General features: G+C 51.6%; 1 protein-coding gene across 2 annotated transcripts; it reads right to left on the bottom strand.

The window, feature by feature from the left end:
* Positions 1–1,569: 1,569 nt before the first annotated feature.
* SASH3 (SAM and SH3 domain containing 3) lies at positions 1,570–15,145 on the bottom strand. 2 transcript variants are annotated; one of them, XM_026018128.2, is made up of 8 exons: positions 14,848–15,145; positions 8,077–8,172; positions 7,254–7,400; positions 5,519–5,660; positions 4,233–4,381; positions 3,888–4,097; positions 3,581–3,731; positions 1,570–3,043 (listed from the first exon to the last, which is right to left on the bottom strand). In XM_026018128.2, exons 1-8 carry the CDS (start codon positions 14,902–14,904, stop codon positions 2,850–2,852), a joined length of 1,146 nt encoding a protein of 381 aa, XP_025873913.1. In that variant the 5' UTR covers positions 14,905–15,145; the 3' UTR covers positions 1,570–2,849. The 2 variants fall into 2 exon arrangements, with proteins under 2 accessions (XP_025873913.1, XP_025873914.1); XM_026018129.2 differs by having other exon boundaries at positions 1,570–3,040.
* Between the last annotated feature and the right edge of the window lie 9,550 nt (positions 15,146–24,695).

The following is a 24,695-nucleotide window of genomic DNA, read 5'->3' as shown; positions in this document are numbered from 1 at the left end:
GCATTATTCATCCCCCACTCCCCACCTTTCCAGAAGCCTGTGCCAAAAGACAGCAGAATAATGACTTGGCTTTAGCCTCAAGTTGGAGGCTAGAGGTTTGGGTTTTTATTTTTTTCAAAAGTTAAAATGTTGTTCTTTTTTAAATAGACATAAAAATAATAGATACTTTTGAAATTCAAACAAAAGAGAAGAAGAATATAGAAGGTGAACACCTCTCCCTCACTCCTCCACCCCACCCTACTTGTCTCACTGGTAACCATTTGGTACAGATCTTTCCAGTCTTTATTCTTTTGTATGTTTGCCTTTTCTTAGATAAAAATGGAATCACCCTATAAATAATGTTTTAGTATTTGTTTTTCCCCCATGATATAGCACAGACTTCTTTTACAGTAAGAATGTTTGTACATTATTTGTATAATTTTAAAATTTTTAATTAAACAATAAAAAACCATGAAGATCTTCCCTGTATCATTAAATATTTTTCTACAACATCATGCACAGTATTGTGTGAATGAAATATAATGTATCTAACTTACTCCCCATTTGTGTGGTTTCCAATTTCTTACTCTCAGAGACAAAGCTGTTGTGAGAATCCTTGTCCATATATCTGATATATCTGCATGCACTTGTGAGACTCTGGGGATCAAATCCAAGGAGGGGAATGGCTGGGTCAAAGGGTGTCAAAGGCGCATTACAGGGGGTCAGATTGCCCTCCAAAGGGCAGGGGCCTCTGAAAGCTTGTTGGGCTCCCTGCACAACTTCTTCAACCTGACTGAGCTGCAGGTTCCTCCTCTGTAAAATGGGAAGATGATGGTATGTACCTTGGGGCTGGGGGTACTGTGAAGATGATCTGAGAGAATAAATGCGAAATGCTTGGTTTCGGGCAGTAAGTGACAATTATTCAATACCATTGGAGCCGTGAGGCTGGTTGGGCCTCTCCTCATTTCTTTGGTTAGGATACTGCTTGCCACTTGGTGCCTGTGGGTAGCAGGAGCAAAGCCTGGAAGCAGAGTGGCCCTGTCCTCACTCTGGGGGCAGCTCTCAATCCAGTTTGCCCTCCCTAATGCCGTTAATGGCAGCAGAAATAAAGGAAGCCCGGGATCTCCATCTCTGTCCTACCTTCCTGGAGATAGTGTAGCTTCAGTGGGCACAGGTGGGGCCTGAGAAGAGGTGGCCCCAGAGGGAAGGCCCTGCGAAATCCAAACCTCTTCTATTTGGACACTGGACGGCTCCTAGTTCCGGCCCTTCCTCACTGAGGGGTCCTCAAGGCTCTTGATAAATAATCATTTTGGAAGACGGACATAGTTACCCCCCCACTCTCAGACCCCAGCAAGGCCTATGGCCCAGGAGCCCGTACTCTGAGGAGAGCTGGTTAGTGGGAAGAGCAGAGATAGCGCTTCTTACTGGAGCTTTCAGTCAGCAGGATCAAGGGCAGTGAGCATCTTCAGGGAAGGGACAGATGGCCCTGAAAGGACAATGGAGGTCATTTTGCCAAGTCCAGCTTTGAAGGATACTGGTCTGACCCTCCCCCAACCCTCCCCCCATAGGAAAGACAACTGGAGACTGTAATTAGTTCCACCTATGTTTATTGCTGCCAACTTAGCCCCCTCCAACCCGTCATATTTACACCAAGCCCTTCCCCTAAGCTAGCTTTTACCAAATTTCCTCAGAGTAGGTCCAGGGGTGTGTTCACTAAGCAGGCAGTCCTAGATGTAGTGGGCACTGTTCCTGGGTTACTCTGTGAATTCAGGGCACAGTCTGGGTACTGAGGTCACCGGAGGCCCCCACTGACAGGTATACTCCCCCCGCTTCTGGAACTCAGGGTACATCAAAACCTTTTGCAAAGCCAAGTTGGGGGAGTGGACTCCCCAGTGTCAAGCTTCGTGCTTTCTTTGCTTGTAAGAAGCCGTACAGGTGGCCAAGTCTGAGTTCAGACTTGCGTGTGACTTCCGGGGTGCAGTTCTGTCCTTGGAAGTCAGGTCTGGCGATCTGCCATCAGCCTTCAGAGGAAGTGTCATTGGCCAGGGCTGGGAGTGGAAGGGGAGGCTGCACGTTGTATGAGGTCTGGGCATTGTTTTCAGCGGGGGGAAGTTGCAGCTTGGCTTGAGTTATGTGGGGAGGTACAGAATGAATAAGCGGGAGGAGCCATTTCATTTGGGAGCCCAAAGCCCCTTCAGCTCTCCCAGTAAACCCCACTGGCGTCCTGGGCCACAGGTAACAGAAGAGCAGACACAATGTCACAGAATGTCCGAGCTGGCCACACCGTCAGCAATATCCATTCTAATTCTCACCAGTTAGTGGCCAAGCCTTTCAGAAAGTTAAGGAGAAGGAATGAGGGAAAGGTACATGCATGTGGCTTTTTCCAAGCCTTGTTTGGGGAAGTCGGTATCTACCCGTGATCAGTTTGGGGCCTCTAAAAGGGCCAGCTTCCCCAGGGTTCTGAAACCGACCTGAAACACTGGGCCCCTGTTTCAGGAGCGGTGTGACAAGGGAAAGTGGTGTGGGGGTGAGGGGGGCTTGAGGGCCTGGGTGGTGAGGGACATGGGTAGGGTGGCCCCTCAGTGTCCCACTCGCTGTGGCTAGGAGCAGGTGGTGCTTGGACGTTCTGTGCTGTCCGTAACTGGTGGAGGGAGGGGGCTGGGCAGGTGGGATGTGCCCTTGGGTGACTCCTCATCCACTGCGGCTGAGCCTACAGGGCCCTGGCCGGCCTCTGCAGCCCTGACACTCCCAGAGGAGCAGGGCTGGGCTCGGCACCAGTCCACCAGGGCCTGGGCCACCGTGGGAGGCCGGGCCCATCCCTGCAGTCTCTGCTTCTGGGGCCCAGCCTCGGCCATGCCACCACCTCCGCCTCAAGGCGCCCCGGCCAGGGAGAGGCCATGTAGCTGCTCCTCAGCGCCCGCCAGCTCCGCCTCATCACGTCCGCTCTCTGAGCCCTCGAAACAGCCAGAGTCTCGAGGAATGTCCACCTTGGGTTCAGACACAGTGTTTGCCCCTGGCTCCTGGCTGCTTTCGGTGCCCTCTTCCGCTTCCTCGCTGCCGGCTGCTGGGGGAAAGGAAGGAGATGGAATATTGGGGTGGGGGAGGCTTGGGCCTTAGCTGAGAGGGGGTTCAGAAGCCCAGGGAGCCCTTGTGGGGGGATGGGAGGGACCCTGGGAAGTCCCCGGTAGGCAGTCCTCCCTCTGGGCTCCCTCCTTCCCCGCCCTGCTCACTCTTTCTGGCTTAGAACAGAGTGGGAGTGGTTTCCAAGCGGCAACCCAGGCAGGAGCTCAGCCTTCTTCAGCCCCTAGCTGGGAGCCCAGAAACCTGCGCTTGATTCCTGGCCATGCTATAGCCCCAACTTTGAGGCCTTGAGGACATGCCTTACCTTCTCTGGCCTTAAGTTTCCCCCTTTGATCCCAAAGGGAGTTGGACCCGATCATCCCTTAAGGCCCCTCTGTGGGTAAACTGTCTGAGACTGGAGTTCAAGCGCGGAAAGTGCCTTCCCACTGCAGAGGGGTGCTGGGGCTGAGAGTGGTCAGGGGGCAGGCCTCCCCCCCAGTACCTGCAGGCACCCCCACATCCTCCTCCTGAGCCCACTCACTGTCGTAGTCCAACAGCAGCTCGGCGGCTGTGAGCAGCTTGGCTCGATGCTGTGGGTCTGTGATGTTCAGCTCATTGAGGTGCGTTTCTCGAAGCTCTTTGAAGTCCTCTAGAGTCTGGTAGCCATTGAGCAGCAGGGTGGACGTGTGCTCCTGCGGGCAGAGGTGGACCACCAGGGTGTGGCCACTCGCCAGCCACCCCTGCATTGGGATCCCTCCCTTCCCACACAGCTGACCACGCCCCGGCCTCCAGCCCCAGGCCAAGTGTGCCTCCCTTGCTCTGAGACGGGCCCAGGTCCCAGCTCAAACCTCCAGGCCTATGCGCTCCAGCAGCTCGTGCAGAGTCTTTGGCTTGGGCCTCTTGCCCTTGCTTTGTCGGCGGCTGGAGCGGGCAGGCCCCGCGGCCTCCTCTGGCAGCACATCCACATAGATGAACTTGAAAGATCCCAGCCTGCCATTGAGCAGGCCCAGCCATGTGCCCACGGGTGGCTTTTCAATGATCTGGATCACATCTCCTTTCTGTGGGAGGACAGGAGCACAGAGGAGAAGTGTATTTCCTTGGCTTCTGCCGACATCGTCCTACTCTGGTGCAATACAGCCTCCTCTGTGGGCACAGCCTGCCATGCTTGGGAGAGGCCTAGATGCCAACCTTACCTGCAGTTTCAGCGAGTCATGGTCATAGGGGCTGGGAGTGAAGTCGGTGTGGACTCGTGCCCTGCCACAGAAGGGCCCTGTGTACTGGGGGGCAGGTGGTTCCTCTCCAAAGCTGCCAGAGCCTGGGCTGGGGCTGCAAAGCTCACTGCCTGCAGGAGATGGGGCAGGGAGGAGGGTCACCTTTGTCCCAAGACAGCTGGGGCAGTACCCAGGAGGTACCTTCCAAGGGCTGTGGCTAGAAATCCCAAGGCCACCCTACAGAAGCACAGCTTCATCTGTGGGGCCTCAGACATGAAAATCGTTGACCACAGCAGGAGAAATGGGACTAAAGAATGAGCACATTGGGAAACCCTCTAGAGACTGGTTCAACAACCCAATGAACAGATAAGGAAAACAGAAGCCAGCCAGGCCAACTGAGAGCCCAAGACCTCTCACCTTATAATTGGTCTCAACTCCAGGTCTTCTGACTCCCACTCCAGTGCTCCTGGAAGCCACCTTCCACCCGGGAAAACACACCCTAAACTAATATTTTACTTTCTGTACTTACTAAGACTCAGTGTCTAGTTACAACATCATATGGAAACTCACATGGTCTCTTTCTCTCTGGGAAGGGTGGGATGAAGGGCCTTGTAAGTGGCTTTCAGGAGGGAGGGGCTGGGAGGTGTATGTGGAGCCAGTGAAAGAGCACAGAAGTTAGAACTAGCCTGAAGAGTGAGAAGGGCAGTTCCTCCGTGGGTCTGTAGCTCAGAGCCTGCAGCCCCTCCTGCCCAACCCCATAGACACTTAGAAGATGCCAAATCATGCCCTGAGCCCAGTGAACCAAAGGGTGCAGTCTAAGAGGCTGTCTTCCCAGCTGGAGACCCTCTATCCCCATCCCCAGCCTGGGATGTCAGAGGCCCAGGTGGCTGTAGCCTCTAGCTCCTCTTGGAAAGGTGGGGATGGGCTAGTCCAAGAAGGCAATGGAGCTCTTCCTCTCCCTTGGGCCCCTCCAGGGCCTGGGGACAGCAAGTGACAGCTCCTGTAGGGTAGACCTATGTTCAAGACTGAGTCATCTTGGGCAAGTGAAAACCTCCCTGAGCCTCAGTTTTCACATCAATAAAGTGGGGATAGTAGCGTTAGTACCATGCAGTTGTAAAAATGTAACGTGACAAGGGCTGGGCAAATTCCCAGAAGGCAAACTGTAAAGGTTCATTTCTCTTACCTCCCTCCCAGACAGCCACCTGCATGGCCTTAACCCAGTCCTCTTCTCCGGACTTAGCAGATGTCCCCTTCTGTCTCCTACTCACCTGTGGATGCCTGACGGCTAAGTGCTGGGAGCTCGCGCTCCTCCTGCTCAGAAAAGGCCAGTGCCATCTTCTCAGGGCTGGGGCTGTCCAGGCTGCAGTCTGGAGATGTTGGGGAGGCGGAGCCCTCCTCCAGAGTGTCTCCCTGCAGGGGAGGGGAGGCAGGGAGCCCTGAGCAGCCCTGGCTGGGATGCCCATGGGGCAGCGCCGGGCACAGAAGAAAACGGGCCTGAGCTCTCCAGAGGACTGGGGTCTGGCTTGAGCACCCCCCACCCCGCTCTGCCACTTAGAGGCGGCACCACACTCTCTGAGCCCATGTTCCTGCTTCTGTGAAGTGGGAATGACCGTCCTCACCCCACTGACCTCATGCAATGGGGGTGCTGGTGAATGTGCTCTGTCAGCATAAAGTGGTGATGTCCACACATTGGACTTAGGCTGGACTGGGGCAGAGTCCCCCACACACAGGGGGCACTGGCCAGGAACTACTTTCTGCCCTGCTCCTCTGGGCCAGCCAGGCATGCTTGCCTGCTCATTTCATCCTCACGGCCATACTGGAAGGTAAGTGCTGCGATAATTCCAAGTTTACAGAGGAGAAGTCATGGAGAAATGTTCCCAAGGCTGCACAGGAACCCACAACTGAGCTGGCCTGACTCCAGAGCTCCTCCGCCTCACCAGCCCTCAGGGCGGTGGCAACCCTTTCACAAGTGGCTCTCTAGGAATCAAAGCCCGGATGCCAATTCCTGTGTTGTAAATACTCCCCACCGCTGCCAACATCCAGCTACCGCCGTGAGGTCACTGACCCACCAGCACCCCTCTGTGGGCTGATTCCACCACACAGAGGCCGTAGATGCTAATAACCACAAGAGCACAGAGATCAGTGAACCATAGTCTAAGAATTGGGAAATCATGAGTTTGGAAGATGGACCGTAGTCTCTTTATTTTTAACATAATTTCTTTCATTCTAAGTTTATAGAATTTAATTTTCAGTAATGGTGGGGTTTCACACCTGCCTCACAAAATTCCTGAAAATTTGACCAACTGCTGTCCTGAGCTGGTATGGCACACCACCACCTGGGAACCTTCTGGAAGAGCCCAGAGCACAGGCCACTCACTGTGTGTTCCACCCTTTCTCCCTGGGCCCCAGCCAGCCTTCTCTATTTTTTCTCACTGGGGCCACTCTTCCAATCCAGTCTTCCCAATCCCAGAGGCTAGTTCCAAGCAAAACTTTGAGGTGAATGAATTCGCATCAGGCAACCCCATATCCTTTTCAGTGACTCCCCCTTCAGGCCTGTCTTCTTAGGAAGCTTCTGTTATGCAGACTTTCATACCCCCTCAGACCCCCTCGTGCTCCCTTGGGAAGTGCCTCACTGCCAGTCCGTGGCTGAGTGAGCTCTCCTCCCATAGGACCTTCCTTCTCTCTCTTTAAAAAGATTTTATTTATTCATGAGACACACAGAGAGAGGAGAGAAGCAGAGAAATAGGCTGAGGGATAAGCAGGCTCTCCATGGGGAGCCAGATGCGGGACTCCATCCCAGGACCCTGGGATCATGCCCTGAGCCAAAGGCAGATGCTCAACCACTGAGCCACCCAAGTGTCCTGGGATCTTCCTTCTCATATGGAATCAGGCCCTCAAGCACAGTACCTGAGGTATGGCCGGCAAGGTGGCTGTGCTCACACCCTGCCAGAGCACTGCCTGTCCCCTCCCATTCCCTCCCCTCCCCTGCACTGCAAGCCTCACCATCTCTTCTGACAGGGCCTTCACCATCATCTTGCCCATCTTCCTGTTCATGGTTCGGGAGATCACGGCCCTCCACTTTTTCCCCAGCTTTTTGCCACTCTTCCCAGCATCTTCTGTGGTAGGGACACTTGAGTCGTCTTCTGGAATCTGTGACAACAAAGGAGGAGGTCCAGGATTTAAGGGCAGAAGGAGGCCTTCAGGTCCTGGTAGAGAATGTGGGGTGGGAATGAGAGGCCCCCCCCATCCCTTCCCTCTTAGCCCCCACCCTGTCCCATACTCAGCCCTATTAATTTGTAATTATTTTGACAATTACAGTTGACCCTCAAACGACTTGGGGTTGGAGGTGCCAACTCTCCCCGCTGCTGCGTACAGATGAAAATCCATGTATAACATTTGACTCCCCCAAAACTTAACTATTAATAGCCTACTGTTGACCAGAAGGCTTACCAATGACATAAACAGTGGATTAACACATATTTTGTATGTATGTGTACTATATACTGTGTTCTTAAATAAAGTAAGCAAGAGAAAAGGAAACATTATTAAGAAAATTGTAAGGAGGACAAAATACATCTATGGTCCTGCACTGTATTTATTGAAAAAAATCCAACTGTAAGTGGACCCATGCTGTTCAAACCCGGATTGTTCAAGGGGTCAACTGTAACTTGTAATTGCAAAGAATGTGGGGGAATTCTTGGGGCCCAAATTTGGGAGGTAGAAGGGTTGGCCTTCTGTAAGCAGGCTTTCCTGAACAATCCACAAATCTCCTCTTCCCCCACCCAGGGCCAGGAGCCAGATCCCCCTGGGAGGCTCTGCAACTCACATTATCATCCAGATTAAATTCCTTCTCGCTCACCACAGGGGAGCTGGGTTTGGATTTGGCAAAATCCTTGAAGCTGCTGGAGCGCTGAAGTGAGAGCTGGAAGAAGCAGACGTGCTGCCGTCAGTGATGCTCGGTGGAGTAAAGAGCAGGGACAGTGTCACTCAGTGCCACAGGTGCCCTGAGGACCCAGGGCTAATGAGGTGAAGCATCAAAGTTGTGTTTGGAGCCACCTGGTTTCCTGCTCTTCTTCAGCCAAGAGTAGACTCTGATGTGGGCCCCAGAGCAAGCCCCAGACTCAGGAGCCTCCAAGCCCAGCCAGGCCTCAGACAAAGCCCACATTTCCACCAGCACCTGCAGTCTGCTCCCCAGAATTCTGGAGGCAGTGAATCAGAGCAAAAGCATAGCTCCCACTAGAGGTGTCCCCTCTTCCCGACAATAGCATCACCTTTATTTACATAACAGAGCAAACCTTCCCCAACACCGCAGCCTCCTCTTTGCCCTGGACCTGTGGCAAACATGATGTTCCTGTCACCGTAAGAATGGTGAATGCATCGAGGTCTCCAGCTTGATGAATCTGTCCCCAGAAGAACAAGGCAATCCCCCCCAGGAGTCAGTAAGACCTGGCATTATGCTTCCTGGAAACCTTCAGTCAAGGCTTATTAAGGGAAGGTGCCAACAGATTTGGGACGTGACCGATCTGGGCTAATTTAGTAAAAAAAAAAAAGTTGCTGTTTTTTCTTCCTTCACCTCGGCTTTTAACCTTAGCCACTAACACGATGAGCTGGCTTACTGTTGCTGTGCTTCGCCAGTGTTTGGACTTTTAAAGCCAGCTGATTGTTTGCACTGAAGAGACTATTTTCAAGAAATGAGCTTTCTTAACTGTATATGCGTGCAAATGGCAAGATAGCAGCCAGAAGCCAGGGCTGAGCAGGTAAGGAGTCAGGCTTTACATACAAGAAGTGAAGGCTGAGCCCGAATCAAGATCAACAGTCAAGACCAGAGATACATACAGGAACCAGGGTTCACAGATGGCCAGACAGATAAAGCGGGATAGACTGCAGACACCAGAGATAAGGGCTTGAGGAACCGAAGCCCCAAACCCACACAAAGCTGAAAGTTTCACATCCTCTTTCCTATGAAAGGGGGGGGGTCCACTGACAACCCCCCAGGGCAGGGGCAATATCACCTGCCCCCACCCACAATTGGCCCCAATTCCTGGGGCCTCCGGCGGTAGGGGGAGACTCTTGGGGACTTTTGTTCTCTTGGTGGGTCTTGACCAAAGCAAGCCAGCTCTCAGGGTCAGGGGCCACACCTCCCTAGAGGTGGCGGCAAGTTAGGGGACCAGAAACTGTGTCAGCGGTCAGGCCAAGCAGACACTACCACCAGGAGGGCCTCCTGGATGAGGCGCCTACAGCCTCAGTCAAAAAGCCTCTTCTGGGCTACGCTGGGGAGTTGGGTAAGGGGGGCGTGAGTGGACATGGCCGGGGAGCATGACCGTGGGGCGACTGCTCTGGTTCCCATGCATCTCCTCCATCGTCTTTCCTTGGCTTTCCCCACCCACTATTCTTTCCTCTTTTTCTCCCTTTCTTTCCCCTTCTCTCCTCCACCTTTTGTTTATTTCCTCTTCTTGAATGGCTAGGATGCAGCTGCCTGGATAACTTCCTCCTCTTATTGCCTGGAAAAGAGGGAACAGAGAGAGGGTGGGCACCAGGCTGGCCAGGGCCCAGAGAGGGCAGGCCGGGCTGCTATTTATAGACCGATGGGACCTATTATGGCCTTCTTTGTACCACCCCCTCCGCTTGGTCTGCAGACAAGGAGGCTGAGAGTCGCCCCAGAAGCCCCAGGGACTGGTGAGCATGCAAGAGGGCAGGCCCAGGGCCAGAAGTGGACTTTGTTGGGGAGAGTAAACTCACCACCAGGCTGCAGTTCTTTCCTCTTCCTGTCATTAATCTGCAGGCTGGGGGTTCAGAGGAGGACCTTTGGCCCCCCGGGGACCTGACGTCAGGGCCCTTGTGTCCCAGCTTCAGCTCAAAGCAGGAGGAGACAACCCCAAAGGGCCATAGGTGGTGCTGGGACTTGGACCCTGCTGGCCTCTCCTTAGCGGGATGTGGAAAGGACTAGATATGTGCTTCAGGTGGCCAAGGGAGGGGTTGGCCAGGGTGGCCTTTTGCCCGGCCTACCTCCAACCTCAGGGGCAATCACAAATATCCTAAATGCTTTTTGGTGGCCCACTCAATGAAGTTCCACTTCATTGGGGAAATGATCCCCAACCCATCTTCGAGTTGAAATCCTTGAGACTCCTTGGATTTTCCACCTGGCTTCCCTTTGGGGTGAGGCCTTCTTGGGGATCCAGGGCAGGAGGTAGTACCATACACTGTTGGCCCCTCTTCCATGTCCAAGGGGAGTACGTGGGCCTCTCAGAAACAGCTACTTTCCTGGCATCAGACGTTGGTGAGTTCAACTCTGGGATGTGTGACAAATCATTTAATCTCCCTGACCCTCAGAGTCTGTCAGCTGGCAGGCAATCACATCTTGGTTCTGCCATTGACCAGCTGTGTAAAGTGGAGAGAGTTCCTCAACTTCTCTGGGCTTCCATTTCCTCATGGGTAAAATGAAGACAAGAGCGCCTACTTCACTGATTGCTGTGAGGATAGAAGGCTCTACTGCAACCCCTTAGCGAATGTCTGTGTGTGTTCAGCCTTTTTTCTGATCCCCTCCAGACTCTTGCCCAGGGGGTGCCCTACCTGGAACACTCCATCCTTCTCTGTCACCCCTAGTTTGTCCCTTCCTTCAAAATCCAGTGGAACTGGAAACAGCCCACATGCCCATCGATGGTAGAATGGAAACAGGAGTTGTAGAGTCATCGAAGGGAGTAGTGGCTAGCAGTGAGCTCAGTACAGCTCTCACTAATGATATGGATGAATCTCAAAGATACACTGTTGAGCAGAAGGGGCCAGCACCAGAGTACATTATATAGTTCCTCATATAAAAAGTTCAAAACCTGGCAAAACTAAGCTATGCCATTGGAAGTTAAGATAGTGGTTACTCTTAGGGAAAGAGAGTATGTAGTGACCGATAGGAGCATGAGAGAAGCTTCTGGAGTGTCAGAAGTGCTTTTTTTTTTTTTTTAAAGTAAGCTCTATGCCCAGCATGGGGCTTGAACTCACAACCCAAGATCAAGAGCTGCATCCTCTACTGACTGAGCCAGCCAGGCAGCCCAAAAGTGCTTTGTTGCTTGATTTGGGTGTTGCCTATAAAGGAATGTTCACCTTATGGTTCATTGAGTGGAACACTTATAATTTATGCACTTCTTTGGATGGATATTATACATCCATAGGAAGGCTTTTCAAATCCAGTTTCGAAGGTGCTGTCCTCTGTAGGAAGCCTCCCCTGATCACCCCCTCAGAGCCTCACACTGCCCCCATTAGCATCTTCGTCCCCTGCTTCCTAAGCAAACTTGGCTCTCACCAGGTGTCTCTGCAACTAGCCTCTCTGTTCCTTCAGCATACCACTCATATACCCAGCACCCTCTGGGCTCCAGGCACTGCCTGTGCATGTGTGGGTGGGAATCCAGTAAGAAAGGGGTGAAGCACCTCCCATGTGCCCTGCACCCTGCCAACCACTTTGCGTGTGCTGGCTTACCTCAGCTTCACCACAGCCCCAACTTATATCCTTGCTGCCCAGCTGAGGAGACCAAGACTCAGAAACGAAGTGTCCTAGGCAGAGTTACCCAGCGGGCAGGAGCAAGAGCAGGGCTTTAAACCCAGATCTGGGACTCTGGAACCCTGTGTGTGTGTTGCTGTGCTCAGAGCTCACCAAAGTGCCTCCTGGTAAAGAAATGGATTGAGCATAATGGAAACTGTGGGTGGTGTTTGAAGGGAGGCTCCAGGGGAGCAAGTGGGAGCGTGGAGGAGGAAAGGCTCCAGAAGGGCTTCATGGAGGAGGCATGTTTAAGCTGGGCCATGCAGGGGAGCCAGGATTTCTCCAGGAGGAGCTGGGAAATGTTTAAACAAGAATGAATTAGAAACACTCTGAGCATAGTTGGCATGGTGGGAGGTGGAGCAGAAAAAGCCATGGAAGATTCCTTGCCAGCCATGCCAAGAAACTTGGGCACTAGCCTGCGGGCAACGAGGAGCCACTGGAAATACAATGCATATGCGGGTGGGGGTGTCATGTAGAGGTGTGCTTTCCTACTGATGCTCATCAGATTCTCCTAGTACTTCTGGGATCAGTGGGGGGACAGGAGGGTAGAGGGAGAAGGCGTCAAGTCTCTGGAGACTGACAAAGCTTGGCTTGGATTCCTGCTCTGCCACCTACTAGCTGTGTGAACTTGGGTAAGTCACTTCACCTCTCTGGGACTTGGGCATAAACCAGACATAACGACAATACCTGCCCCGGCTTCACAAGGTCCTCCTGAGGAGTCAACAAGCTAAGATATGGGTAGAGCGCATGGCACCTGGCGCCTGATGAGTCCTCCCTTAGTGCAGGCTCTCGGTGCTTTTAAGTCTGGTTTCCTCCACTTTAGGGCCAGGACTGAGACTTGGCCTTTGTAGCGTGCTCCCCGCGACCGCCCATGCCTACAGCACCCTCTCATATGCAGATGCCCACACGTGACAGCGCGCTCTCACATTGATTGTTCCAGGCCATCTACACAACCTCCTGAGCCCAGCCAGTCAAGAGCTATCCTCCTTTTCCAAGATGAAGGAGGAACCAAGGCCCAAAGGAGGTCAATGACCTGTCCAAGGTCCTACAGCTAGAACCTGTGGGATTTGAACACCACCCCCCACCCCCTTCATGCCCCCTGCCCAGCACATTGTCTTCTTGCGGGCTTGGGAGGAGGAGGAGGGGCAAGAGACAGAAAGAGGCCTCATTTGCTTTTGTGCTTTCCCCTCCACCACATCCCCTCAGCCACTGAGAAGAAGGGACGTGCCTGAGGTCACAGTGCTGGAGCTGGGCTGCTGTCCTTGGGCCTGGGATGATGCTCTCTCTACTCCTGGAAGCTTGGCTTTTCTTAGCATCTTTCCACAGTATTGGGGCTCAGAGGGTGGCTCTTGAGGCTGGTCAGGCTCAGGTAGGGGTGGGGCAGGGCTTGCCTGGATGATTTTCCCTAGAGTGACATGGACCTCTGAGTGCCGCACCGGCCTTGCTTCTCCTGGGGGGAACCTGAGGGGAGAATTCCAGAGGTCTCACCACCAAATACAGAATCTGGATAATGAGAGTCAGGGAAGGAAATGGGGACCTCCAGTTTCTGGGTGCCCTTGGGCATCTCCGTCCTAGGTGGCACAGGGTCCCCTTGTCAAAGTGTCAGCTCTTTCTCAAGCTCTTTCCTCCAGCTCAGCTCCCCTGTGGTTTGGGGCTCAGCACTGTCTATAGCAGCCTCTGTTTCCCACCCCCATCAACCAGAGAGCAAGGGGAAGTGGGGCCTGCTCACCGAGGAGTGGCAGCCAGTGGCAAGTCTGTTGGGACTAGCGCCAAGTGGCGCTCGGATGCAGATGACGGAGCCTGTGCGAAGACTCATGAATGTTTACCCCCCTCTGCCCACCTCCATTGCAACTTTAGAGAAGCATCTGGGGTGGGGAGAGTACAGCCGGAAGTGACAGCCACCCCAGGACCTGAGAAGGCCCAGGATGCACACACCAGTGCCCTGCGGCTCAGCCTTTGAGCTGGCTCGATCTCCACTTGGGAGCTGCTCCCCTGACAAGGGGGCTCCCCCATAGGGCACCTGGGCTGAGCTCCAGGGAAAACAACAGGACATAGTGAGGGACTGGAGAGACCCCGAGTGTGGGCCTGGGGCTAGGCCTGGGTTTCTTGGACTTAGTTCAAGCCTGCCTGGGGATGGTCCTAGGATCCCGTTGGATGTGTGGAATGTATTTTTTGATTGCCTGGGAGAGTCCCATAATCAAATAAAAGAATAAGTCTAGAAATCCTCAAATCCAACTAGAGAAACCTAGATCTGGCAGTCTTCAAGAAATCTTCTGGTTTGGCCTCTGCCCTCTGCTCCAGGACAGCTGCTTTTCCTCTTGGCCTTTAGAATCCCTCCACTGAATCTGTCCTCCTCAGCCCTCACCCTTCCTTTCCATCTCACCAGCTTTATTTCTCATTTTTCACAAATAACTTCTCCCTGCCTAGACAGAACCTGCATGCCCCCTGCATCCCACTGTTTTTTTTCGGAGACCCGTTTCTTGAGTCTAGAAATCACATGGGGGGACCTCTCCAGGTTGTCCACCTCTCCCATGAGCCTGGGGAGCTGCAACAGAGCGGAAGCAAGTGGGCAGAGTCTGGCCGTGGCCAGAGGGCTGGGGCCCCAGGAGCATCATGGCGCCCATCTGGGTGGCCTAGCAGGGCCCCTTGAGCGAGATGGCTCCTGAGAGGCGGTGCTTGAGCAGAAGCAGTGGCAGGACCAGCGCAAGGGAGACAGAATGAAATACAGTCCTATGATGCAACTTGAGAAGTGTATTTTGTGATTCTTGAATTCTAGTCTAGGATTCTAGCTCCTGATTTTAGGTCTCTGTCCCATCACTGTAGGGTTGAGTTCTGTAACTCTAGACTTCTAAGTGTCTATAACCCTGATTCTCTAGATTTTGAAAGTCTCTTCTATACTTTTGTTACTATGGTAACCTTGGGGACCCTAATCCATTGCCCTTGGGAGAATGCCCTTGCCTACAGACTCAACACTCCCCCTTTGGCTCTTCCCACTTCTGAGAGTCCTGGAGGGAATGGGTGGAGAGAGCAGAGGGAAGGGGAAATTGAGTTTCCAGAGATGCTCCTCACCTTTCTCTTCTGAGTGGGCTCCTTCTCACTGGCGTTGGAGGGTTTGCGGCGCAACATGATCCTTTACCCTGGTGACACTCCGTCCTTGCAATCCTAAATGTCGAGATGCCAAGTCCTCTTGCTCAGCTTCGCAAGCACCGTCCAGCGGGCACGGCATGGACCGAGCCTCTGGCTGCCACTCTGAGTGCTGCAGTGGCAGCCTCAGGGGTACAGGCCATGGACACCCAGCGGCAGCAAGCATACAGGAAGCCCTGCCACGTGACGTGCTCTTACGGCAATCGCAGCCCCTGCCGGCCCCTAGGGAGGAAGGAAGTCCCAGCTTCAGTCTCCAGAGATTCTGATACAGATGGCTCTTAGGTTGAACAAGCAGAGAAAAGTCCCTACCCTGATGTCTCATGTCAATCAGCACCAGTCCTTCTCATCTCCCTGGAGGTGACCAATCCACTCGATATTATATGGCCTATTCAAGCCTTTTATCTTGCTGACCAGAAGTTGGGCCATCTCTCTCTGCCTGTTGGACCAATGCTCCTGGTCACCTGACATCACTAGGTTGTCACTACCACCACTACCACCCCTATAGCCATGACCCTACAGTCATCCCCATTGTCACCAGCATACCTACAGTGAACACCTTTGGCCGTCGCCCCCACAGTCATCACCATTGCAACTAGCACCCTCACCATCGTCAGCCTCATGGCTGTCACCCTCATGGGCATTCCAGCTAGTCACAATGATCTGACCCCCACAATGATCTGACCCCCTCCAACCATCATCCTTACAATCATCACTCTTGTAGCCATCATGATACCTCCGTAGGGGTCACTGTGGCAGTCATCCCCACTTCCATCACCACCACTTGCTAGAGCAGCCACTCCTGCAGTCAACGCCCCTCAGCCATCCGCCTCTATCTGCCCCCCTCTGCTGTCACTGTCATGGCCATCTCCCTACAGGTACCATCCCCACTTACACCACCTATAGCCATCCTGGCCAGACAGTCAGGCCTGGAGTCAAAACCCCTTGGCTCTCCCCTCCCCGTATATTTATCATCACAACAGCCACCGCCATGAAAAAGGCATGCTTTCACAAGCAGTTTCACACCATCAGCAATGTCCCAGGCAAGAGGCATTTCTTCAATGTGTGTGTGGTTTAGAATGTTCACTTCATGGGTTATCTGTGGCAGATATTTTAATAACTTCAATGATTTTCTTATTACAGAAGCAATTCATGTTCTTCACATGTAAGTTAGTGAATACAAATACACAAAAAGAAGAAAACTTTAAAATTCTCCATAATGATCTTCCATACTATTTGGATAAATATCTTTTTCTGTTTTTGAGCATTTAACTACCTCTCTGTCTGTCTCTATTTTACAAAAATCATACTGCACAGAAAGCAGATCTGTTGTTTGAAGGGATGGGAAACAGAGGGAGAGTTCAGAAAGGGCACAAGGATCCTTTTGGGGGCGATAGGTTCACTATCTTGGTTGTGGTGATGGTTTCATGCGTGTATACATATGCCAAAACAAATCACGCATTTAAAAAATGTGCAGTTTATTGCAGGTTGATTATACCTAAACAGAGCCATTTGTAAAGTCTTAAAAATTAAAAAATTAAACACCCAAACTGTGTTGGTATCTGCTTGTCATACTGAACACAGTATCACTGAGATTTTCTCACCCTATAAAATATTCAATTATGACATTCATAATGGGTGCCCAGCAGCCCATGGTCGGAACCTACCATGATTATTTCAGTAGGCCCCCACCCATGAGCTCCGCTTGGCTTCATTTTTCTTTTTAACTCTTCGTGGTATATACTTAAGGTAAATATTCACAGCCACAATTTTTTCCTTTGGATAGACTTCCGCAGGGGGACACTGGGGTATAAGGTGTGCATCTTTTTAAGGCTTTCCATTGTGCGGCGCTTGTGAAATCCTGGGCTGGCCCTCCCCTGTTCCCAAGATGTTCTTGTGACTTCCTCCCCGCTGTGCCCCAGCCTGCCCCACGCCCTTTGACCATCCAGCCATCGTGGGTGAGCTCAGGGAAGCCACAGTCCTTCTCCCCCAAGTTGAAACCATACTTCCTTGGCTCCGTCCTCAGCCTGCCAGGCCGACTCTCAACTAGATCCCGAAGTCCAGCTCGTCCCCCGCCCCCCCACCACGGGCGGCCCAGGAAGGACCCCCCCACCCCGCAGGGTGGAGGGAGTAGGTGGGGGCAGGGGCGGTGATCCCGCGGGGCGCGGGGCGGGCTAGGGCCGCAGGGGCTCAGGGAGGGCACCCCGGGGCTTGGGCGGCGGGAGCGGTCAGAGCCGGAGGCCCCCCCCAGAACCTTCCGGGCTGCACCACGACGGCGGCGGCTTGTCCCCCAACCGGCATGCAGGATGTGCCCCGCTTCCTGTTTGCTCAGCACGGCCGCTAGCCGAGCTCACACACTAACCGCAGAGCCTTCAAAGGCAGCCAGCTAACGGGGTGCTGGGTGGCCGCCTCCCTGGGCCTGGGAAAAGGCGGCAGGGGTGGAGAGGAACCTCTAGCGAAGCAGAGAGTTGACGAACTCCCCAGAACAGAAGGGAGCAAGTGTGTTCAGCGCTGTCCTTTTCAGATGTGCCTCCCCTGGCAGCAGCTACCCCCACCCACTCGAGGGGCCCAGGGCTCCCCCATCTGGACTCCCCTTCCCACAACTTATCCCTCCCAGTAGATTGCCCTGGCCCCAGTCCCCTGAGGTCAGTCTCCAGCTGGTTAATGGGCCTTAAACACCTTTTAAACAGGTTTCCCTTCTGGGCAATACATTAACATTTTATAGATTACTTTCCAGGTACACAGAGCCCTCAGCTAAAGAAGTGATCCAGATCAGTAGTGCAGTGAACAAGGCAGCCTCAAACTCGATAATGGGCTGGCAGAAAGGACAGGCACTTTGAAGACATGCAAAATAAATAGTTGTCAAAATCCCTTGCACCTGGGAGCTTAGGGCTAGGTGGGGAGGCAAGATTACATTTGCTCGGCACTTGTTCTTTGCCAAGCACTACATTAATCCCAATACAACCCTCTGAGGTGAGCAGTTTAAATTGGCATTATTATCGCAAAGATGTGCTCAGTATAAGTATGGGGCAGGAAAGCCTTGATTTGGCAGCAATATTACAGGATGTGTGCGTTTTGGGGTGGGAGGGTCCACAGAGAGTGAGATCCATCTGAACCCTCAGAGAGTAGGTAACAGGGTTGCCAATGACACAAAGGTTATTGTAGGCTGCATTCACATAGAGCAGCTCCCTACCTGCACCCCTGAACAGATTCTAATTTGGTAGATCATGGGTGGCATGTTTGATGCATTTGGCACCAGATATGTGTGTAAATGTCCCTTACTCTCTGCATGGGTACAATCCTAGTTTGACAGAATAAGAGTTTGGGTATTGAGGATATCTATATTTGGATAAACCTCCCAAATGATTCTTATTCTCACCTCTCCCAAACACACACACACACACACACACACACACACACACACACACACACACTTAGTGGAAAAATAATACTCTGTGTCAGGCAGTAGGAGTGAAGAGAAAGTGGAAGGCATTGGGAAGTCTGATTCCATGCATAAAAGCTGAATAGCTAATGCTGTTTAAGTGTGTTTGTGAGATCTATAGGAAGCCCCGTCAACCTGGGGAATACCCAACCCCTGTAATATTTGGCTTAGAGGGTTGGGGTGGGGAAGCAAGTTGATCTTTAACAGCTGTCATGTAGAGGAAGGGTTGTATTCTGGGTGGCCAGGAATGATGGGAAACAGAGAAATGGAAGGTTTGGGTTCCTTCTGAGGAAGACATTTTCAATACTTATTGATATGCTTTGAGAAAGAGAGCGAGAGAGCGCAGAGAGCGAATGGGAGGGAAAGAGGGAGGGGGAGAGGCAAAGGGACAGAGAGAGAGAGAGAATGTTAGGCAGGCTCCACCCCCAGTGTGGAGCCACACACCGGGGCTCCACTTCACAACCCCCAGATCATGACCTGAGCCAATATCAAGAGTTGGAGGCTTAACAGACTGAGCCACCCAGGTGCCCAGACATTCTTGATATTTAGATGGTACTAGTTCAGCCCTGGGTAGGTAGTAGAGCTTCCTGTTTCTGGAAATGTTCAAGCAGAGACCACACAGTCGCTTGGAAATACTCGGGCATTTCCAAGACCTTGGAAAGGCCAGCCCACGAGCAGAGTTCATGGTGGTAATCTTAGGCAGGGAGGGTGAGAAGAGTAAAAGCACAGGTAGGGGAAGGGCAGAGGAGGGGATGAGCCTGGGCAGGAAGCATCCATTTCTCAGGTACACGGACATACATGCAGAGCTTGCAGCTCTAGGAGCATTGGGGAGTCCCTGGCAGCAGGGGCTGATGGGAGAGAAAGTCATCTCTGAATCTCTGAACTCCTGATAAGGTCTCGGTTTAAAAACAAAGAACACCTGCAGGCAGCTGTGGCAATGACCGCAAAGAAGAGGCTGGGCTTTGGTGCTCAGATAAAAACACAGGCGCTACTCACTGCAGGGCCTTTCTATGGGACACTGGGAGGGACCAGACTGTTCTGCCTAGGACTGTGTCCAAAGTTTACAAGGACTAAGGTCGCTGAGCAGTCTAGGGGACAATTGTCCAGGGAAGAGGAAGAGCAGAAGTCACCGCTCAGAAGTGGGGTCAGGTAGAACTGGATTCAAATCACAATATATCACTTACAGGCTGCATGACCTTGGGCAAGTGACCTTGGGCAAGGCGCTCTTGTGGAGACAGTGATAAGGTGGGCCTCGTTTGGGGAGTGTGTGTGTGTGCATGTGTGTATGTGTAACCAGAGTTACCCAGATGACGCGTATAGGGAGAATACTGTCAGTTCGGTGCACAGTTCATGCAAAATGCTTGGTACCTGGTGGGGGACTGTATCACTTCACTTCAGGCCCCACCCACAGTTTCTCCTCTTGCCATGGCCCCTGCTTTGACACTTCATCTGGACCCCACCTGAATCTCTGCTAGGTGACTCTGGCCCCTATTCCGTGTGCCTCCACCTTGCCAAGGGCAGGGTCCCTCAGGCCAAGCCACTGTAGAACACAGAAGGTATGACAAGTGAGGGAATCCAGAACTCCTAGGGACCCCTGGGAGGGAAATGAGCTTTCCAGCTTCATGGCCTTGCCAAGGACCACTGGGGTTTTCTCAACCAGCCATCCTTCCGACTCGAGCTGCTCACTCAGTTCCTGTTTCACAAAGAAACAAGGAAGTGAGGAGGTGGGCCGGCCAGGGGCAAGGGCTGGCTGGCATGGTCCGGAGCACCTCCCACTCCTAGCTCCCAGTGCCTAGGACTGACGGAGGGCCCAGAATGGACTCGGGGAAGACAGTTGCTATTGATTCTTTCAAATTTCCATATGTTTTTGGGAACCAGAAGCGCTCAACCACTGATTTGAGGAAGTGCGCAGTGAGTTGGTAAAATTCACTGCTGACGTGGTTTAGCTGGGTGAAGGCGGCCAGCTCCACCCCTTCCGTGGTCCCAGCTCAGGAACTCGAGCCAGCTGGCTGGCAAATGAGGTGAACTGACTGGTTTAGTTATTATTTTAAAAGTGAACCATTGAGACTGTGTATATATATAAGTATGTATGTATGACCTCACCGAGGCTCTTTCCTATTCCAAAAAGGATTTATAGCATCACAAAATGTAGCTCAAACCATCATCACCACTGTTATCACCGCTGTGTGACCTGAAACAGGTCTCCTTTGGCTTCAGTTTGCTCCTTAGAGGAAGTAGGGAGTGAGAGAAGAACATACTGAAAGCAAGAGATGAGCCAGCAGAATTGAGTCAGGATGCTGGGAATTTCATCCCTGCTGTGGCCACAGTGCGCTGCGTGACCTTGGGCAAGTCCTTCTCTCTCTGGGCTGCTGTTGCATTTCCCTATCTGTACATCAAAGGGATGAAACCTGCTTTTTCTTTTCTTTTTTTCCCCAAGACTTTATTTATTTATTCATGAGAGACACGGAGAGAGAGGCAGAGACACAGGCAGAGGGAGAAGCAGGCTCCCTGTGGGGAGCTCGATGGGGGACTGGATCCCAGAATCCCGGATCACGCCCTGAGCCAAAGACAAACACTCAACCACTGAGCCACTCAGGCATCCCAAAACACACTTTTTCTTAGTCTTTGTTTTCTTTTTTTTCCCCCACAAGAAAATGTAAAGTTTATTTCAAGAGTACTTATTATATTTCACTTACTTAAAGAGTAGGGGGATAAGTACCCTTTTCTCATAAAATCACACATCATGGGATTTCTACTGTTAAAAGTTACAAAACTCACCGGCCACACACCATTTGAAGACACGGTGATCTGTTATTATTTATAAGGCATAACTATAACAATAATTATGTTTTTTACACTAATATGTCAAATCCATCTGACTCTTCTGCCATTTTGCTTGAGATAAAGGAACCCAAATACTTCTTTTTTTTAATATATTTTTTATTGGAGTTCAATTTGCCAACATATAGCATAACACCCAGTGCTCATCCCATCAAGTGCCTTCCTCAGTGCCCGTCACCCGGTCACCCCCATCCTGACGCCTGCCCCCCTTCAACTACCCCTTGTTCGTTTCCCAGAGTTAGGAGTCTTTCATGTTTTGTCACCCTCTCTAATTTTTCCCACTCATTTTCCCTCCTTTTCCCCTATAATCCCTTTCACTATTTCTTATATTCCCCATATGAGTGAAACCGTATAATGTTTGTCCTTCTCCGATTGACTTATTTCACTCAGCATAGTACCCTCCAGTTCCATCCACGTTAAGGCAAATGGTGGGTATTTGTCGTTTCTAATGGCTGAGGAATATTCCATTGTATACATAGACCACATCTTCTTTATCCATTTAATCTTTCGATGGACACTGAGGCTCCTTCCACAGTTTGGCTATTGTGGACATTGCTGCTAGAAACATCGGGGTGCAGGTGTCCCGGCGTTTCACTGCATCTGTATCTTTGGGGTAAATCCCCAGCAGGGCAATTGCTGGGTCGTAGGGCAGTTCTATGGTTAACTCTCTGAGGAACCTCCACACAGTTTTCCAGAGTGGCTGCACCAGTTCACATTCCCACCAACAGTGCAAGAGGGTTCCCCTTTCTCCACATCTTCTCCAACATTTGTTGTTTCCTGTCTTGTTAATTTTCCCCATTCTCACTGGTGTGAGGTGGTATCTCATTGTGGTTTTGATTTGTATTTCCCTGATGGCAAGGGATGCAGAGCACTTTCTCATGTGCTTGTTGACCATGTGTATGTTTTCTTTGGTGAAATGTCTGTTCATGTCTTCTGCCCATTTAATGATTGGATTGTTTGCTTGTGTTGAGTTTAAGAAGTTCTTTATAGATCTTGGATACTAGCCCTTTATCTGATAGGTCATTTGCAAATACCTTCTCCCATTCTGTAGGTTGTCTCTTAGTTTTGTTGACTGTTGCTTTTGCTGTGCAGAAGCTTTTTATGTTGATTAAGTCCCAATAGTTCACTTTTGCTTTTGTTTCCCTTGCCTTCACAGTTGTATCTTGCAGGAAGTTGCTTTGGTCATGGATCTCCTAGTCCAGACTGGCTATGGAATTTGTAGGACCTGGTACAAAGTGAAAACACAGGACGTCTTGTTCAAAAATTTAAAAGAAATTTCAAGATAGTGACAGCGGAACACAGGGCTCTTCTCTTTTCTTTTAAGATTTTATTTATTTATTTATTTATTTATTTATTTATTTATTTATTTGAGACAGCAAGCGAGCACAAGTGGGGGAAGGAGCGGGGATGGGGGCAGAGGGAGAGGGAGAAGCAGACTCCCTGATGAGCAGGGAGCCCGAGGACGTGGGACTCAATCCCTGGGCCCTGAGATCATGACCTGAGCCAAAGGCAGCCCCCCAGGTGCCCCTGGACAGGGCTCTTCTAAGCACAAGGCCTTAAGTGACTGCACAGGTCAATCCCCCAGAAGTTGGCTCTGCAACTATTTCCAACACAATTTTATAGGAAGCCCATGCAGGCTGCTTTTGGCTGGGGCTCTGTTTTCTGTGGCTGTCCTTGTAGCATGTCTAAGGCACTTTAGGCTCTCCGAAGCTGGAAAAACACAAATTAGATACTTGGTCAAAAGCCTGTCTGGTTTTGATGATTTATGTATAAAATTTGGATCCTGGTTTTTTTTTTTTTTCCTTACCTAACTCCAAAGGTGAGGCAAGAGTTGAACTCATGCGGAGCAAAGAATATCATTATCATCTCCTGTCTGCGTGGCTTCCTGGCTCAGAGTGCTGTCACATCCGGATCTTATGAGCCTCTCTCACCTCTACCATAACCTCATGTGGAAGGTGGTATAGGTACTTTACAGAAGAGATGACTGAAGACCAGACAGGTGAAGGGGCTTTTCTGAGGGGGGCATTTATTTATCTTCAATTCCCAATGATGTCTCAAGTGCTCCTGTGGGCATTAGCCTTGCTTTATGCGTCCTGAATGTGTCCCTGCCTGGTGCCGAGGGAAGCCCTCCCAGCAGGCTGCTCAGTGTGCTGGCCATCTGGGGTCCAGGGAGGGAGGAGCTGTGGTGGCAGCAGCCCCCTCTGCTGTCGTGCTTCTGATGCCAGGGCTCCTAACCTCATGATGGTGAATTGGAAGGGGTGGTTAAGGGGAGAGATGACACAGAATGCTGAGTTTTGCACTGAAGGGAGGAAAGGGGAGTATGTGAGCTGCCCTGGGCTGAGAGCATGTGAGTGGGTCCCTGGGCCACCTGCTGTCTATGGCCCGCCTGAGGCCCAGGAGCGGGTATCAGGGATCAAAGGGAAAGATCTGGGTGAGCAGGCCCTGGGGAGGCAGGATGGTATGCAGAACATCAGTTGGGTCTGAATCCCAACTCACTGGCTGTGTGGTCCTGGCTGAGCCTCAGTTTTCTGAGGCATGTGAATGCCATATCACCTGGCCTTTTCTGAGAGAGTGGGTTCTGGAGTCATTTGACTGGTGTGAGTCCTGCTTTTATCATTTTCTTGCAGAGTGACCTGGAACGAGTTGGTTAATCTCTATGAGCCTTACTCATTTTCTTCACTTGTAAAATGGGAACAGTAAAAGTACCTTCTCAGAGGTTGTGGAGATTGAGTGGGAAAATACAATAATGTATTGGACACTTAACAATGTATTAAGAGGATAGATCTCATGTGTACTGTTCTTATCACAATAAAATTTAAAAAGAATTTAAAGTGCGTATACAGCACTGTGCCTCGTATAAACGAAACACTCAGTGAATGGTAGCATTGATGATGATCATGATCATGGTGGTGATAACTTTAATTTTTATTATTAGTAACTGTCTTTGTGTGGTGACCAGTGGGAGAGTAAATGAATCAGCAAGTTGAGGCCCACTGTTGGGTGCTGTAGGGTCTCAGCGAGGATGGCTCCCAGATAGGGCCTTTGGATATAAGCATCCATGGTGATAACAGTCACAGGTCACCCTCACTCAGCAAACTAGGCCTAGTGGCCCCAGGTGGGGGCCTCCTCTGCCTGGCACCTTTACCCGGCACTCAGCCCCGGATACTTGATTCTTTCCTCCCCCTGATGGTGCCCAGTGGAGCATGGGTGCTGCATCCAACTTTCCTGGACTACATTTGACAAGTCCCACAGCATGAGGCCCCCTTCCAGCCTCTCCAGAAGGCTGTGACTTTTAGCTTGGGAGGTGGTTGGCTGGGCGTGGCATGCATGCTGATGAGTGTTCACACACGTATGTGCACGCATGCTCACACGCACATTCTCAAGCACATGCTCTCCAGCTGAGCTTCTTGGAGCCTCACATCTCTCCCCCCACCTCATCCCCTCCCCTTCCTCCCCCACCACAAAAGCCACAGGTAACAGCAGTCCCCAGCAA

This window comes from Vulpes vulpes, chromosome X (assembly GCF_048418805.1).
Source record: "Vulpes vulpes isolate BD-2025 chromosome X, VulVul3, whole genome shotgun sequence".
Taxonomy (NCBI): domain Eukaryota; kingdom Metazoa; phylum Chordata; class Mammalia; order Carnivora; family Canidae; genus Vulpes; species Vulpes vulpes.
The sequence above is the reverse complement of the archived record's forward strand: the minus strand, read 5'-3'. Positions and strand labels throughout refer to the sequence as shown.

Bases quoted from the DNA above. Each gene is read 5' to 3' on its own strand.
- SASH3 (XM_026018128.2), bottom strand. From the start codon at position 14,904: ATGTTGCGCCGCAAACCCTCCAACGCCAGTGAGAAGGAGCCCACTCAG. The intron at 4,098-4,232 runs GTAAGGTTGGCA...GTCCTCCCACAG, and splicing joins ATGACTCGCTGAAACTGCAG to AAAGGAGATGTGATCCAGAT. The intron at 3,732-3,887 runs GTTTGAGCTGGG...CTCTGCCCGCAG, and splicing joins TGGAGCGCATAGGCCTGGAG to GAGCACACGTCCACCCTGCT.